Source organism: Gnatocerus cornutus, chromosome 7, assembly GCF_029298725.1.
Source record: "Gnatocerus cornutus isolate USDA-ARS CGAHR chromosome 7, icGnaCorn1.1, whole genome shotgun sequence".
Lineage (NCBI taxonomy): Eukaryota > Metazoa > Arthropoda > Insecta > Coleoptera > Tenebrionidae > Gnatocerus > Gnatocerus cornutus.
The window spans coordinates 16,181,822-16,194,253 of NC_142239.1; the positions used below are offsets into that span (position 1 = coordinate 16,181,822).

General features: G+C 41.3%; 4 protein-coding genes across 17 annotated transcripts in view; 2 read left to right on the forward strand and 2 right to left on the reverse strand.

The window, feature by feature from the left end:
• Window positions 1–5,386, forward strand: part of chico (insulin receptor substrate 1 chico) — a 35,215-nt gene extending 29,829 nt beyond the window's left edge. Inside the window, exons 4-10 of one of the 10 annotated variants that reach the window (XM_088042485.1) lie at window positions 26–168; window positions 481–540; window positions 790–870; window positions 1,103–1,240; window positions 1,488–1,875; window positions 1,927–2,304; window positions 2,355–5,386. In XM_088042485.1, coding sequence (XP_087898611.1) covers window positions 26–168; window positions 481–540; window positions 790–870; window positions 1,103–1,240; window positions 1,488–1,875; window positions 1,927–2,304; window positions 2,355–3,897 — 2,731 coding nt within the window. In that variant the 3' untranslated portion in view covers window positions 3,898–5,386. Of the gene's footprint in view, window positions 1–25; window positions 169–480; window positions 541–789; window positions 871–1,102; window positions 1,241–1,487; window positions 2,305–2,354 lie in introns of all 10 variants that reach the window. The other 9 variants (XM_088042484.1, XM_088042483.1, XM_088042489.1 and 6 more) reach the window with 9 other exon arrangements.
• A 38-nt stretch (window positions 5,387–5,424) lies between these two features.
• Window positions 5,425–6,601, reverse strand: LOC148171668 (pupal cuticle protein C1B-like). The gene is made up of 2 exons (XM_088040726.1): window positions 6,170–6,601; window positions 5,425–6,125 (listed from the first exon to the last, which is right to left on the reverse strand). Exons 1-2 carry the CDS (start codon window positions 6,179–6,181, stop codon window positions 5,505–5,507), a joined length of 633 nt encoding a protein of 210 aa, XP_087896852.1. The 5' UTR covers window positions 6,182–6,601; the 3' UTR covers window positions 5,425–5,504.
• A 433-nt stretch (window positions 6,602–7,034) lies between these two features.
• On the forward strand, window positions 7,035–8,992 carry LOC148171669 (uncharacterized). Its single transcript, XM_088040724.1, has 6 exons — window positions 7,035–7,495; window positions 7,730–7,879; window positions 7,932–8,092; window positions 8,139–8,244; window positions 8,289–8,701; window positions 8,747–8,992. Exons 1-6 carry the CDS (start codon window positions 7,357–7,359, stop codon window positions 8,942–8,944), a joined length of 1,167 nt encoding a protein of 388 aa, XP_087896850.1. The 5' UTR covers window positions 7,035–7,356; the 3' UTR covers window positions 8,945–8,992.
• LOC148171670 (putative peptidoglycan muropeptide transporter SLC46) lies at window positions 8,957–12,372 on the reverse strand. Of its 5 annotated transcripts, XM_088040720.1 has the most exons (8): window positions 11,813–11,883; window positions 11,108–11,186; window positions 10,822–10,872; window positions 10,468–10,704; window positions 9,536–10,424; window positions 9,407–9,490; window positions 9,170–9,326; window positions 8,957–9,125 (listed from the first exon to the last, which is right to left on the reverse strand). In XM_088040720.1, exons 4-8 carry the CDS (start codon window positions 10,702–10,704, stop codon window positions 9,023–9,025), a joined length of 1,470 nt encoding a protein of 489 aa, XP_087896846.1. In that variant the 5' UTR covers window positions 10,822–10,872; window positions 11,108–11,186; window positions 11,813–11,883; the 3' UTR covers window positions 8,957–9,022. The 5 variants fall into 5 exon arrangements, with proteins under 5 accessions (XP_087896846.1, XP_087896844.1, XP_087896847.1 ...); XM_088040718.1 differs by lacking the exons at window positions 10,822–10,872; window positions 11,108–11,186 and adding an exon at window positions 12,209–12,372; XM_088040721.1 differs by lacking the exon at window positions 10,822–10,872.
• Window positions 12,373–12,432: the final 60 nt, after the last annotated feature.

Genomic DNA, 12,432 nt, shown 5'->3' on the forward strand with positions numbered 1-12,432 from the left:
AATTAACATCTGCCATTTTTTCCAGCGCGATGTCGGCCAATGGCAACAAGGAAGAACTGGCCCCAAGAAGCCGAAACCGCTCGTCATCAGCAACCGAATCTTCCAAACCCAACATGACGCGAAAAGTCCCCGGCAACATGCCGTCAAAATATCCCATCTTACCTCAAGGTAAAATAAAAATAATCTCATATTTCGCTACACACGAAAACACAGTTTAGTTTCCATGGTTTTTATGCACCGTATCTTTATTATGTAGTAATTTTTTTCTAACAAAACGCATGTGACGTCTTTCTCCTATTTTGTTTTTTTTTCAATAACAAGTGATTACTTCATCCTGGAAAACAATTGCATGAACGTCACACAGTGACGGAATTGGGCCATTGTTATGAAGTAATGAAGGTGCGCTTTTATGTTTTTGTTTTGTCCACTTTCCCACACGTTGTGTAGTATAGTTAGTAGTGTTGTTCCTTTGACTTCCAGATTTATCCCAGTCTACTGACACGCAGGTTCCTGCAGGCAGCTCTTCGCAGCACCCTATCGGTATGATCATCTTGATGTTTTCTAGTTTGCTTATGCAACTTGAAAAACGCAGATGTTTAACGGGTTGCATTGAAGGCTTTTATTTTTAACATTTATGGGTGTAGTGGTGATCTTAATTCATTCAACATTCGATGATTTTGTCACGTTTTTATACCGGGGGACTAACAAAACATCCCCTGTATAAAAATGTTATGATTAATGCTTAACCAAGCTGTTAAATGTGCTAATGTGGTTGCATGGGGCTTGCAGTGAGCGGTGTTGCAAGTTTTTATCAGCACTTAATCCAGAGAGGATCGTCCAAAGCTGCAGAACGTCGACATTCAATATCAGGTCTGTACTTTTTGCCTAATTCCACCAATCGTCCGTTCTTTCGCGCCAAACTGTTTATGAAAGAACGGATTTAGCACGAGTCGGGATATTTAAAATTTAAATACTCCGGTAAGTAGGGTGCTGGCTCATTGTCGATATCCCGTTTCGTGCTTTCGCTGTATTCTCTGTGGTGTCTCGTGTATGCAATGGGTGAGCAATACCAGGGTGTCATTGGGTGTTTGTTTATCCGTAGCAGGGAGTGTAACCCAGTCTGGAACAATCAGCCATCAGCGCACTCAATCACTGCCCTTAGCGAATCCTGCACCTATTTCTGATCAAAACACTTCACACCCTTTGCGAGTTGCCAAGCGCTCCAATCAATCCTCTAAATGTATGTATCGTACACACGTTATACCTTTCAGTCCACATACACTGCGTTGACATTACATGTAATAACGAGGGAGGTGTCTAACAACACTCAGTCTCATTTTTACTAACTCCGGGCCTGGTTGTGGGGAAGACGAATCTTGACGGTCTCGTAGTGATGAAAGTATCGACTTATGAGGAGTCCATATTTTGATCATTTGGCCCTCGGGAGTTCGCCCACCGTCACGAGTTAACACGTCGTTCTTTTGCAGGCTTAGGCGGAGGCCGCGAACGCTGCGACAGCATGCCGTCAAGACCTCGAACCACGTCTGAAGGAACTCATCCAATGCACATATGGAACCAGGCGAGGTCGCTCCTCAACCCTCACCGTCCTCCATCTCTTCACACCCGCGATACCTCTCATAGTCCTCCTGGAGGTCCTGCGAGTCCTCCTTCGACAGGATGTTCAACAGACTCTGCGGGATCCTCGTATAGCCTCACCGACGATGGCGATATTTGCACGGAACTCGATTCCAACGTCGCTCGGTACAGTCACTCTTTAACACCGGAAGAACCGATCGTTGAGGAGGAGTGTGTTGATGGTCCCTCGTACAGCAACAATTATACTCCTATGGTGTTACAACCTACTGATGATGGGGGGTATGTAGACATGTCACCGAAAGGGCGAAATCATAATTCACCGACTGCTAGTGTGAGTAGCGTCACCTCGGGGACACCTTCGACGGACATGAAATTCTCTGATTATCCTCTGGAGAAGGTCACGTCGTACTTCACATCGGAAGAAGACAATGCGAGACCCACGAGAGCGTATTCTGTTGGGTCGAAACCGGAGAGTTACAAGAGATACGTGGATATGATGGGACGCAACAATGAGAACTTGAGAGAGAGGGCGATGAGTGTGGGGTCCAAGACGAAGAAGATGCATGGACGAGTGCTACCACCGCATAGTTACCATCCACATCAAGGGACGAAGTCGTCGAGTGCTCCCATTTTGAGCAACTCCAGAGGACAGGGGTCTCATAGTTCCATCGGGCCGATGGATGATCTCATGGAGATGGATTTCAGCAGGTACTTTTTCTTGAGGAGTTAAATGTCTTTGTGCTAACACTATTTTTTAGATCTGGAAGCATGAACAACTCTGGTTACATGGACATGACTCCAGGGCCCAAAAACAACCACGGCTATGTGGAGATGAAGCCTGGGCGTAAACCAGACACCTCCCCCTATGTTGACATGTCGCAAGGTTCCTCCCCAGCGAAATCATCGTATATTTCTCTACAACACGATGGTCTGGGGGAGTTGTGTAACGACTACATGGACATGGATCTGGGGAGAAATTCTGCCCAAAACAACAACAATAACAACATCAATTCTGATTATCTTACCATGTCATTCAAACGACCAGCGTCCAACTACCAATTGTCTCCAGCCAAACATTCACCTTTAGGAGGTGGTTATCTTGACTCCCATTTCGGTAGTCCTAAAACCGAGCCAGCGACTCCTGATGGCTACGTTGAAATGTCTTTAGGACGTGGACACCAAAGGCAGTCCAGTTTGGACAGTGCCCAGATTGTTAACGAAGACTATGCAAACATGTCAATGGGAAAGAAACGAGAGAGAAACAGAAAGAAAGACAAAACGAGGTCGCAACCAATCGCGATTCAGAATCCTGGAAGCAACGCCCAAAAGTGTGGATCTAGTTCGAGTAGTCCGAGGTACGCCCTATTGGGACGCAAATATTCAACTGGGACTCCACCTATGCATTTACCTCTTGGTGAGACCACGCCTTATTCAAGCTTGCCCCGCCAACGTAGACGCGATTCGAAAGACAGTTCTAGTTCTAGCGTGACCACCACACCCTCCAATTCCTCCACAATATTTCCTCTTAGTTTGAATAGCCCTTGTAGCCCAATCAAACCTGAGAAGGCTCTTCCTCAACTGAAAAAGACTGAAAGTGACTACACCCCTATGGACTTTGACAACAAATCAGATTACGTTAATTTCAATCCAAAAACGCCCGTTAATGAGGACTACGCAATGATGAAACCCGGAGTGGGCGTACGTGTTAACTCCCCGCCTACCCAAACCGAGAACACCTCCTTTCGTCCAATCAACGACAACAGAGAGGAGGGGCCTCTCGAAGGAATCCCAGCTGAACCCGCCTATGAACTTTTACGAACGCGGGTTTCACCGGGGTCCGATCTTAACCGAATTCAGTCGGCAGTGATGCGTCTCACCGACATGACATCCTTTCGGCCAATCAATGAGAATAATGATTCCGAAGAAAGCCGAAGAGAACCCGCCTATGAGATTCTACGAGGTCGTCCACCTTCAGTGTCAGACACCCGAAGTTTACTATCACGACCAAGTTCAACCTCCAGCGAACTGTGTTCCTCCGGCTCCACAATCGTGGGTTCCCGCCCCGAATCGGTGAATAGCGACCGCGTTCGACCAGCTTCGGTTAGTTCCGCTGATGTACAACTTCACTATGCTAGTTTGGATTTGGAGGAGGGGAATCGCAGTCCTAGGACTGTTAAGAGCGGGTCTGGGGAGGGGCAAGGCGGAACCGAAGTGACTTTAACTTACGCCGCCATCGATTTTGTCAAGAGTGAAGGTCTGAAACACAATTCGCTCGCGACGAATGCGAAAGTTAAACATTGAAGAGACTGATTTTTAGGTAATTTTGTTACCACGGACTTGTCATATCGGAATGACTTAAGCTTAGGTTTAAAGGAGTTGTTGAATGTTTCTTGTAGACGAAGTAGGGAATTTGTTTTTGTTCAGTTGGGCGTTTCTTTTCTGCAAATTATAGGAAAATATTATAAGCAACGTAATTTGTAAACATATCGCCTCCTCACCATTTGTATTAGCCAATGAGGAGGCTGGGGCGACCTCTTTTTATGTCTTAGTAAGTGTTGGAAGCAAAACGTATATACACATGTAAATGTTAATGATATTAATTTCATTAGATGATCTCGGGCGAAAAACAACCCTCTGAAGATTACCAATGACGAAAATTAATAGCATTCCATGAAAAATGGCGATTTCATTGGTTATCTTCGAACATAGTATCAGGGTGAATCGAATTTTTGACGGGATACAATCAGTAGAGAATTATTTCCCTGAACTAGAGAAAATTTTAGGTGTATCATTAGTATCATTACTATAAAGAAAATATTTTATATACAAGGATGAAACGTAAACAATTATTGTATTTAAATATTTCTATTCCACATTTTTAAAGCAATGTTATGTAAATGTACCATATTGTCTAAACCTGTTTGTAACAGAGATATTGTAATTAAAAGGTAGGTTTTAAGTAATAATAGCAGCGAGTTGTAACGTGTAATATTTTATTATTATTGAGGCTCAATTTATTATTCCTATATAGTCATCAAATGACATTTTTGTTTTATTTATAAGCTGTATTATAAGTGTTAATTTATTTGTATTTATATTCGTTTATCGAGTAAGTATATTTAATATGAAATTAAATACCAAACATCATACTTGTTCCACCATATAACTGCCATAATAAGTAAAATAAGTGAAATTTTTTATACACTACAGGTGCTAAAATTTGCAGTTTCCTTTTTCAAATAATGACAGTGCCTTTATACAATTTTTATTTGAGATGTTAGCATTTTATTTTTGTTGCTTTTAACCATAGAACCGTTCAACACTTTTTTACTTTAATTTCGATTTATATTTGTAGCCTTGTCGTAGAAAAAATTCTTTTCAAACTACATCCACCCAAAACACATAAAACCAATTCAATTAAGAGCCTTGACTTATATCATTAATAAAATTTAGAAAAAGATATATAATAAAATGCTATATAATCTTGAAATAGCTGCTTACACAATTTATGTAGTCATGCATGTAAAAATGAATGTGAACTACTTAGGAAATTTTGCTAAATGTAAAGAAATTTCAGATGCATTGTGATCATGTAGCAATCGGTCACAATTTCAGTTTTGTTGTTCATTTAAAAGGTGTATATCAGAAATGTTTTAATCCTATAATTTGCGAAATCTGTAATAAATTATTATCTCAGATTTTGGTTTTAAAGCACTAAACATTAGTGTTTGTACATAATATTGGCTGCCTATATTTTTTTTGTAAATCGATAAATAAATTATTTCATTTATCCCTTTTTTTTATTTTTGCCCCACACTAAACTCCAACTCATTTTCAAACTTTTATTACAGAACTATTTACAAGAGAAGAAATAAATAAATAAGGTACATCAGTAGTATTTCTGGCGATTACCATCCATAGTTGACTCCCAAACCGCTGTAGGTGACGTGGGAGACGGCGGGGGCGGCGGAGTAAGCAACACCAATGGCAGCAGGGGCGGCATAAGCATGACCTACTTTAGCAACTGGAGCGGCGTAAGCGTGAGCTACCGGAGCAGCGTAAGTCTGAGCAATGGGGGCGGCGTAAGCATGAGCCACTTTGGCGACGGGAGCGGCGTAAGCGTGAGCTACCGGAGCAGCATAGGTCTGAGCAATGGGGGCAGCGTAAGTGTGAGCCACTTTTGCGACGGGGGCGGCGTAAGCGTGAGCTACTGGAGCAGCATAGGTTTGAGCAATGGGGGCAGAATAAGTTTGAGTGGCGTAGTGAGCTACTGGAGCAGCGGCGTAGACTCCAGGATTGGATACACGCACATCAGCTTTGGAGACGCTGGAGAAAGGAGTGTCGATGGTCTTGGAGTAAGATGAGACTTGTCCCAAGTTTCCGTAGCTGCGGATGATGTTGGATTGTTGAGAGGTGATGGCGGGGGCGCTGTAGGCAAGCGCGGGGCCGGCAGAGTAACCGACAGCGGGGGCGGCGGCTGGGAGGAAACCAGCGTTGGCGCAAGCCAAAGCGGCGGCGAAGACGACGAACTAAAAGAAAAAATTACTCGATGGACAGTCAATTAATGTCTTACTTTGAAAGCCATTGTGTTGTTTTTAGAGTCGGGATTGATCTGATGGGATTTGGGGTCGGTAGGTTTTTATATTATTAAGATTTTGCCTCGGGGTTGTGTTACACTTTCGATTTCGTCGGTAAAGCCGACGCCCCTTTGGGTAATTGTGTCGTTTTAATACCATGGTATGACATCATTACCATCAGCTGCTTGATGGGTGAGGTCATCCAACATGGGCCTAACCCCAGACCCACTTTTGTTGTCATTAAAGTCAACAATTTTTTTTATATAAATCATGAAATTTGCCTCTCAGGTAGATGACGACCACGCAAAGGGGATAATATGGATAATTACATCATTTGTTGCATAAATAATGGGCCGTAATCCATCGGATCTATAGAAATTGGCCGGTTTTTTGCAATCATTTATTTTAGCAATGCAAGAGGTCTTTTATTATCTGATCCGATGTTTTGTGGTTGATATAATAATATCGACCTGAATCTTAATGAGTAGAGAGCGGGCTCTATGCAAAATCCATCATTTTTTAATTGCAATCATAAAGTGACTAGTCCGATTTAGTTTTTAGATCCTCAGATTCGTCAAGGACTCAAGATCTTATCAGATCCTAACGACGGATCCAAAAAAAAAAATGTAAACATCTCGTTACCTCTTTTTGGTCATCAGAAGCACATAACTCCGCTCTCTTCCAACAAGTCAACGCACCGCAAAATAACAAAAACTGTACCGACATTTAAAACTTGTCTTTATTCAGTCATGTGATTTAGTTCAAGGCCCGTTCTGCGTATTATCATAATTTTCCTTTGAGTATTACGAAATCCAGCCAGCGCCCTAAAAGCATGTCCAATTTCCGGCCCACTCTGAATTTAGGTGGAGGTTACTCGTTCTAACTATAAAATAATTTAAATGTTAATTAAATCATCTTGAATTTTTCCATTAATTATCTCATGACATAAATCATGCAAACACTTTTCTTTAATTTCCCTCATCATTAACTTTCTTTGACGTTTCATCCAACCGGAAATTCCGCACAAGTTCAAGTTTATGCAATAAGAACTGTATTATGCTAACCCGGTGACCCACATTGAAGAAGATCTCCGCGATTACTGTTAGTCTGTTGCGCACATGTTTAACAATTGAATCGTGGAAAAACTCGAGTTTATTTAATCAGTGTTTTGAGGGAAATAACGATGCAGAAAGTACTTCCGTGCTTTCTTTCGGTTTACATGAATTTGGTGGTCTCGTTACCCAAGTTGTCGAATTTTGATATCTGGAGCGAAGAACAGACTCCTGCGGAACCTGCAGCGAACATTTCAAGGTTTCCAAGAGGTTGGTTTTATTTGTATTCACACAAATCCATAATTTATTGACGGGATTGGTATTCAGTGACCTAAAAACTCCAGTCTCTACTCGTGTTGCGTTATTTTTTGAATCGTTTTATTGGGATTCTCGAACTCTTGTTGCGACAGATTCTTAATGAAGGCCTTGTCAATGAAATCCGATCATTTTAACTTTCCATTAACGTTATTAACAAAGGTAAAAACATTCAAATTGTTCCTCTAGTTCTTAATTTCTTCCCTGTTCCCGTGGAGGAGGAGTGCACCTCCAACGACGGAAGAAGAAAAGGAATTTGCATGAACGCCTACGAGTGCCGCATTGAAAGTGGTTCTTCGCACGGACCTTGTGCTCTCGGCTTCGGAGTTTGCTGCGTATGTAAGTTCCTAAAGTGCAATAAAATTCTTGAATTTAACACCACTTCTTGTAGTTACCGCGAGTTGTAACCAAGAAATCAAGAATAATATCACCTACTTCGTAAATCCAGACTTTCCAGATCTGTCTAAAAACATGGAGACTTGTTCGGTCATGGTCAATAAAATCGATCCTGAAATTTCGCAGATTCGTCTGGATTTCATTCACTTTAACCTGGTGAGTTGTCTGGACTCTTATTCAATTTATAAAGTCGGTGAATTAGGGGCAACCAAACCGAAGAACGGGAGTCTGCGAAGACGACATTTTCGTGTTGAGCGCAGGAGCGTCCCGAGAACTCACCCTCTGTGGCCTCAACAGTGGACAACATGGTAATAATCATTCATTTAGAAACAAGTCTAAGTCTCTCTCGCAGCTTATTTCGACGTGGATGACATCGACACCGCCATCTCCATCGAAATGAAGTTGAACAGACGCGCGGTGTCCCGTTTATGGGAGGTCAGAGTGGTCCAAATTCCGTTCATCCACCGCGCTCCGGCTGGGTGCCTCCAGTACCATACCGGTACCATCGGTACCATCCAAACCATGAATTTCGCCGATAATGGTAGACACTTGGCCGACCAAGATTACAACATCTGTATGAGGCAAGAAGACGGCATGTGCAGTATCGCTTATGAGCCCTGTCATGAGAACTCGTTTCGAATATCCCCAAATAACAACGAAACGGCGTCTGATGAGGTCCAGGGTTCTGGAGACGGTGAAGCACGGGCTATGGATGAGTGCTCGGATAAGATCGTTCTTCCTTGTGACTCGGAGGATCTTATTATGGTAAGTTAACTGGGAGATGGTGCAGGAATAAGAATGACATTGTAGCCAAGCGATATGGGACACTGCGACTTGGTTCATTGTGGAGAGTCCCTGTGTCCCTCGGGAGAGTCGCCATGTCGAATTGAAAGTAGCGCGACTCCTTTTACTATAGGGGTGCATTTTGGACCCAGTGCGCGGGAGGCATCACCAGACGATAACTTAGGAATGTGTCTTAATTACGAACAGTTGCCATGTAACGTGTGATAATAACTTAAGCCAAATCTAGTCATTTAATAAAGTAAGTCGTACAAAGGAATGTAAGCGTGTCTTAATACTGTTGAGTCATTCTTCAGATGGGACGTCATCATGGCGATCCAAACATTCGGTTTTCACATCTTCGTCCTCGTGGACGAGGTACACGTCTTTCGATTTAACATGAATAAACCTAAAGAATTAAATAGTAAAAGTGCTTCAAACAGAAGAACTTACAGTATTAACAGAAACACCGACATTTGAGTAGCCATTGTTAAGTAGAAGATTGCATTGGGATGTGTGTGGATCGTCGCGTTGTACACTTTACTGTACATCGTGCCCGAGACCAGCGGAATTGCGTTGTCCGCCACAGCCAACACCGCCAGAGTTTTGCCTAGAAAGAAATTTTCAAATTTCACGGTGTAGTTGTGTGACATTAAATGCACTATGAATTGTCACAGACGGGAAATTTACCCTTTTCCGACGTGGCTACAAGTTTGGAGACCATACTTCTAATCACAGGTGCCACAATAGGCCCAATCGCCGCGAAAACTCCACCTAAAAACACCCTTAGCACCATCCCTCCATGGTTTTAATTCTTACCTATGTAGAAAACCCACCAGACTTTGGCAAGGGCGTAAAATATTCGCCCCACGGAGTGCGCCAAAGCTCCAATCATAATAATTATAGTGTCCCTCCACCCCAAAACTCTACTTAATAAGGGCATGGCTAAAAGAAGAAACACGTCTTGGATGGCGGACTGTACAGTTCGAAAATTACTAAACTCGCTAAAGTCCCATTTGAAGGCAAGTTGCGTGTATAAGTAGCTCATATTTTTTTCATCGCGTTGGAAAGTGTACAATGCCATCATCAAGATGAGGAGTAAGAGATAACATCTGCGGTTGTGTCGGCGCGGTTTGAATAGAGTCACCCCAGTATTGACCACGTGGTTGTAATCAAAGAAGTCGAGGAAGAGATTAGAAGCTTCAGATAGAGGCTTCTGGCGTTTGTTCGTTCTCCAATCTAATCGGAAGAATGTGTAAATGATTGCAAGAACCAGCAATGCTACGTTGATGCCGAACATGACGGCGTATGAGTGATTCACGACTTGATTGAATAAAACTTTGCCCAAAGCAATCCCTGTGGGCATTGTGGCTAAATAACAGACTTCTAGTAAAGTCACTCTCATGGTCCTACTCTTCTCTGATGAAATATCAACTAGATATGTGAACGCAGCGGCAAAAATCGCCACATCTGCGCCAGTAAAAGCCATGGGAAGCGTGGCGGTGTACACCACATACTCCAATGGCCAGGTTTCTTGAGTAGCGTTGACCACAATCATCACTGAGTAATACAATTTCCCTATTAAACCTATGAGGAGTGGTAACTTTCGCCCTCTTTTATCAGACCACGCTCCCATAAACAGTGCGAGGATGATGGGGCCTCCATGTCCCGCCACGTCGTTCCACAAGATGAAATCTGACACGGTAATCTAAAGGTTGTTAGTAAGAAGTCACAGAGCGGTTTCTTCTTACCTGGACTTCTTTATTGAGGTCTTTGTAGTCATCAGCAGTCAAGTTGTTACAAATTGTTTCGTTTAGCCCGTGGTTCACACGACAAGCTTTATTGACGAAAAACGCCTGTTCTACTACTGAAGTGGTCATGAAAGCCATCATGTAGAGGACCATGGTGGGTTCTACAGTGACCAAACTGAGATAGTAGAGAAATTTGTTGCGATGTGGGGAGGAGCGCCATGGTTCAGCGTCCGGCATCTACGAAAAACGTGGTAAAACTGTTAATTCTCCAGTAGAGAAAAATATGAAGTTATATAACAGTATTTCTTGTATTGCGACGAAGGGGCTGTCTTTTATAGAAATAAAAGGACTTACGGCGCAGTTTTCGTCACCAGCCCCAAAATGGGGTAAAGTTGCGAATTTCCGCTGAAATACACATGTTTTTAGAGTTTTGAGGTTACTATTTCAAATTGCTGTCAGTATCACTGTCACCTTGGCAACGTCACTGAAAATTGTGTTTTGGACCTACTAGGGCTTCAATAATAACCTACCAGTGGGATAATTACCTACTGCGTGTTCAAATTTCAGAAAAACAGATCCGGATTAAACGATTTGTGCATAAAAAAGTCATAATTCCTTGAGAAAATTAACGTTTTGTTACCTTTTCTGATGTAATGCCGTATTTGCACCAGAAGAAATCCACAAAAACTTATTATGTGCACCTGTTATGCCAACGTATTCTGAAATAATGACTAATTTGCATTATTTTGCTAATACATGCAATAAAAACAAGAAGTGGTTATAATGCGGTATAATTACTTGCATAAATAGCATAATTTGTGTATCTAAAGAATGTATTCCTGGAACTAGATGGTTATCATGTAATTAAAACTGAGCGATTGGAACCTTTTGCCAATGTTTATCAGAGCCGTACGATGATATTTTTACTCTCAGATGGTCGATTTCCGGTCAAACAGAATATAGGTGGACTTTTAAAAACACTAAAATATTTCAAGTTCTAATCAAATTGTCTAAATTATGGGTCCAAAACAAACACATTGTTGGTCAGAGCTCTACTTTTTTTTTTGTTTATTTTAGAATATTAATCAGTTTTTGTGAGGGCTCAAAATGTCTTGATTTTACCTGACTCAGATCCTTTAAATAGAATTCACATTCACACATCTGACCCGATAAAAAGTATGAAAATCTAAATACAATATCAATGAAATAACTCAATTATATTAGATGTTTGTTTATCAAAAATTATGTAAATTCCGTCCAATTATTATCAATTCCTGTCAAGGCTATGAGACAAATTACGAAAAAATGCAAACTTTGAAGTACGAAAAACAAAAGTGGCACATACCGATTTTATTATATTCTCTGTTGACAGCATTTCAGCATTTATTCTTTTGGCGAGGAGAAAAGTTTGCACAACTACAAACAACAAAAATAAAAGATTAAGAAATAAACGTGAGGAGATAAAGGTCATTATTACAGATAATTTATTCTCTCATCTTAAAATTAAATTCGACACGATAATTTGAAGATATAAAAACAGCTTGTCGCGACTGTTAGTTTAGACTTGTTCTTGTGCGTGGTCAACATACCTCGAAATCGTACAACTTCAAACGATAAGTTGCATAGTTCCACTCACATCAATCACGATAACAATTAATGTCTCAATCTGTTAGATCACATGCTTCTATAATTTATCTGTAATTTATTCTTACTTCTTGTCTAGAAACAAATGTTGGCTTACCTCGCTCGTGTTATCTCTACAACTGTCGAATTTAAGTGAATTTTTATGTAGAAAGGACTTATCATTTCATAGACAGCACTAAAAACTATTGTTCTGTTAATCACAATTATTACGAATAAAGAACTACCAGTGTTGTAATCAAACGAGTCTACTTTTTGTGGCTTTATCAGACAGTACCATGAACTTTGACATTGAAATTAGAGTGTAATCATTTATCAAATAAA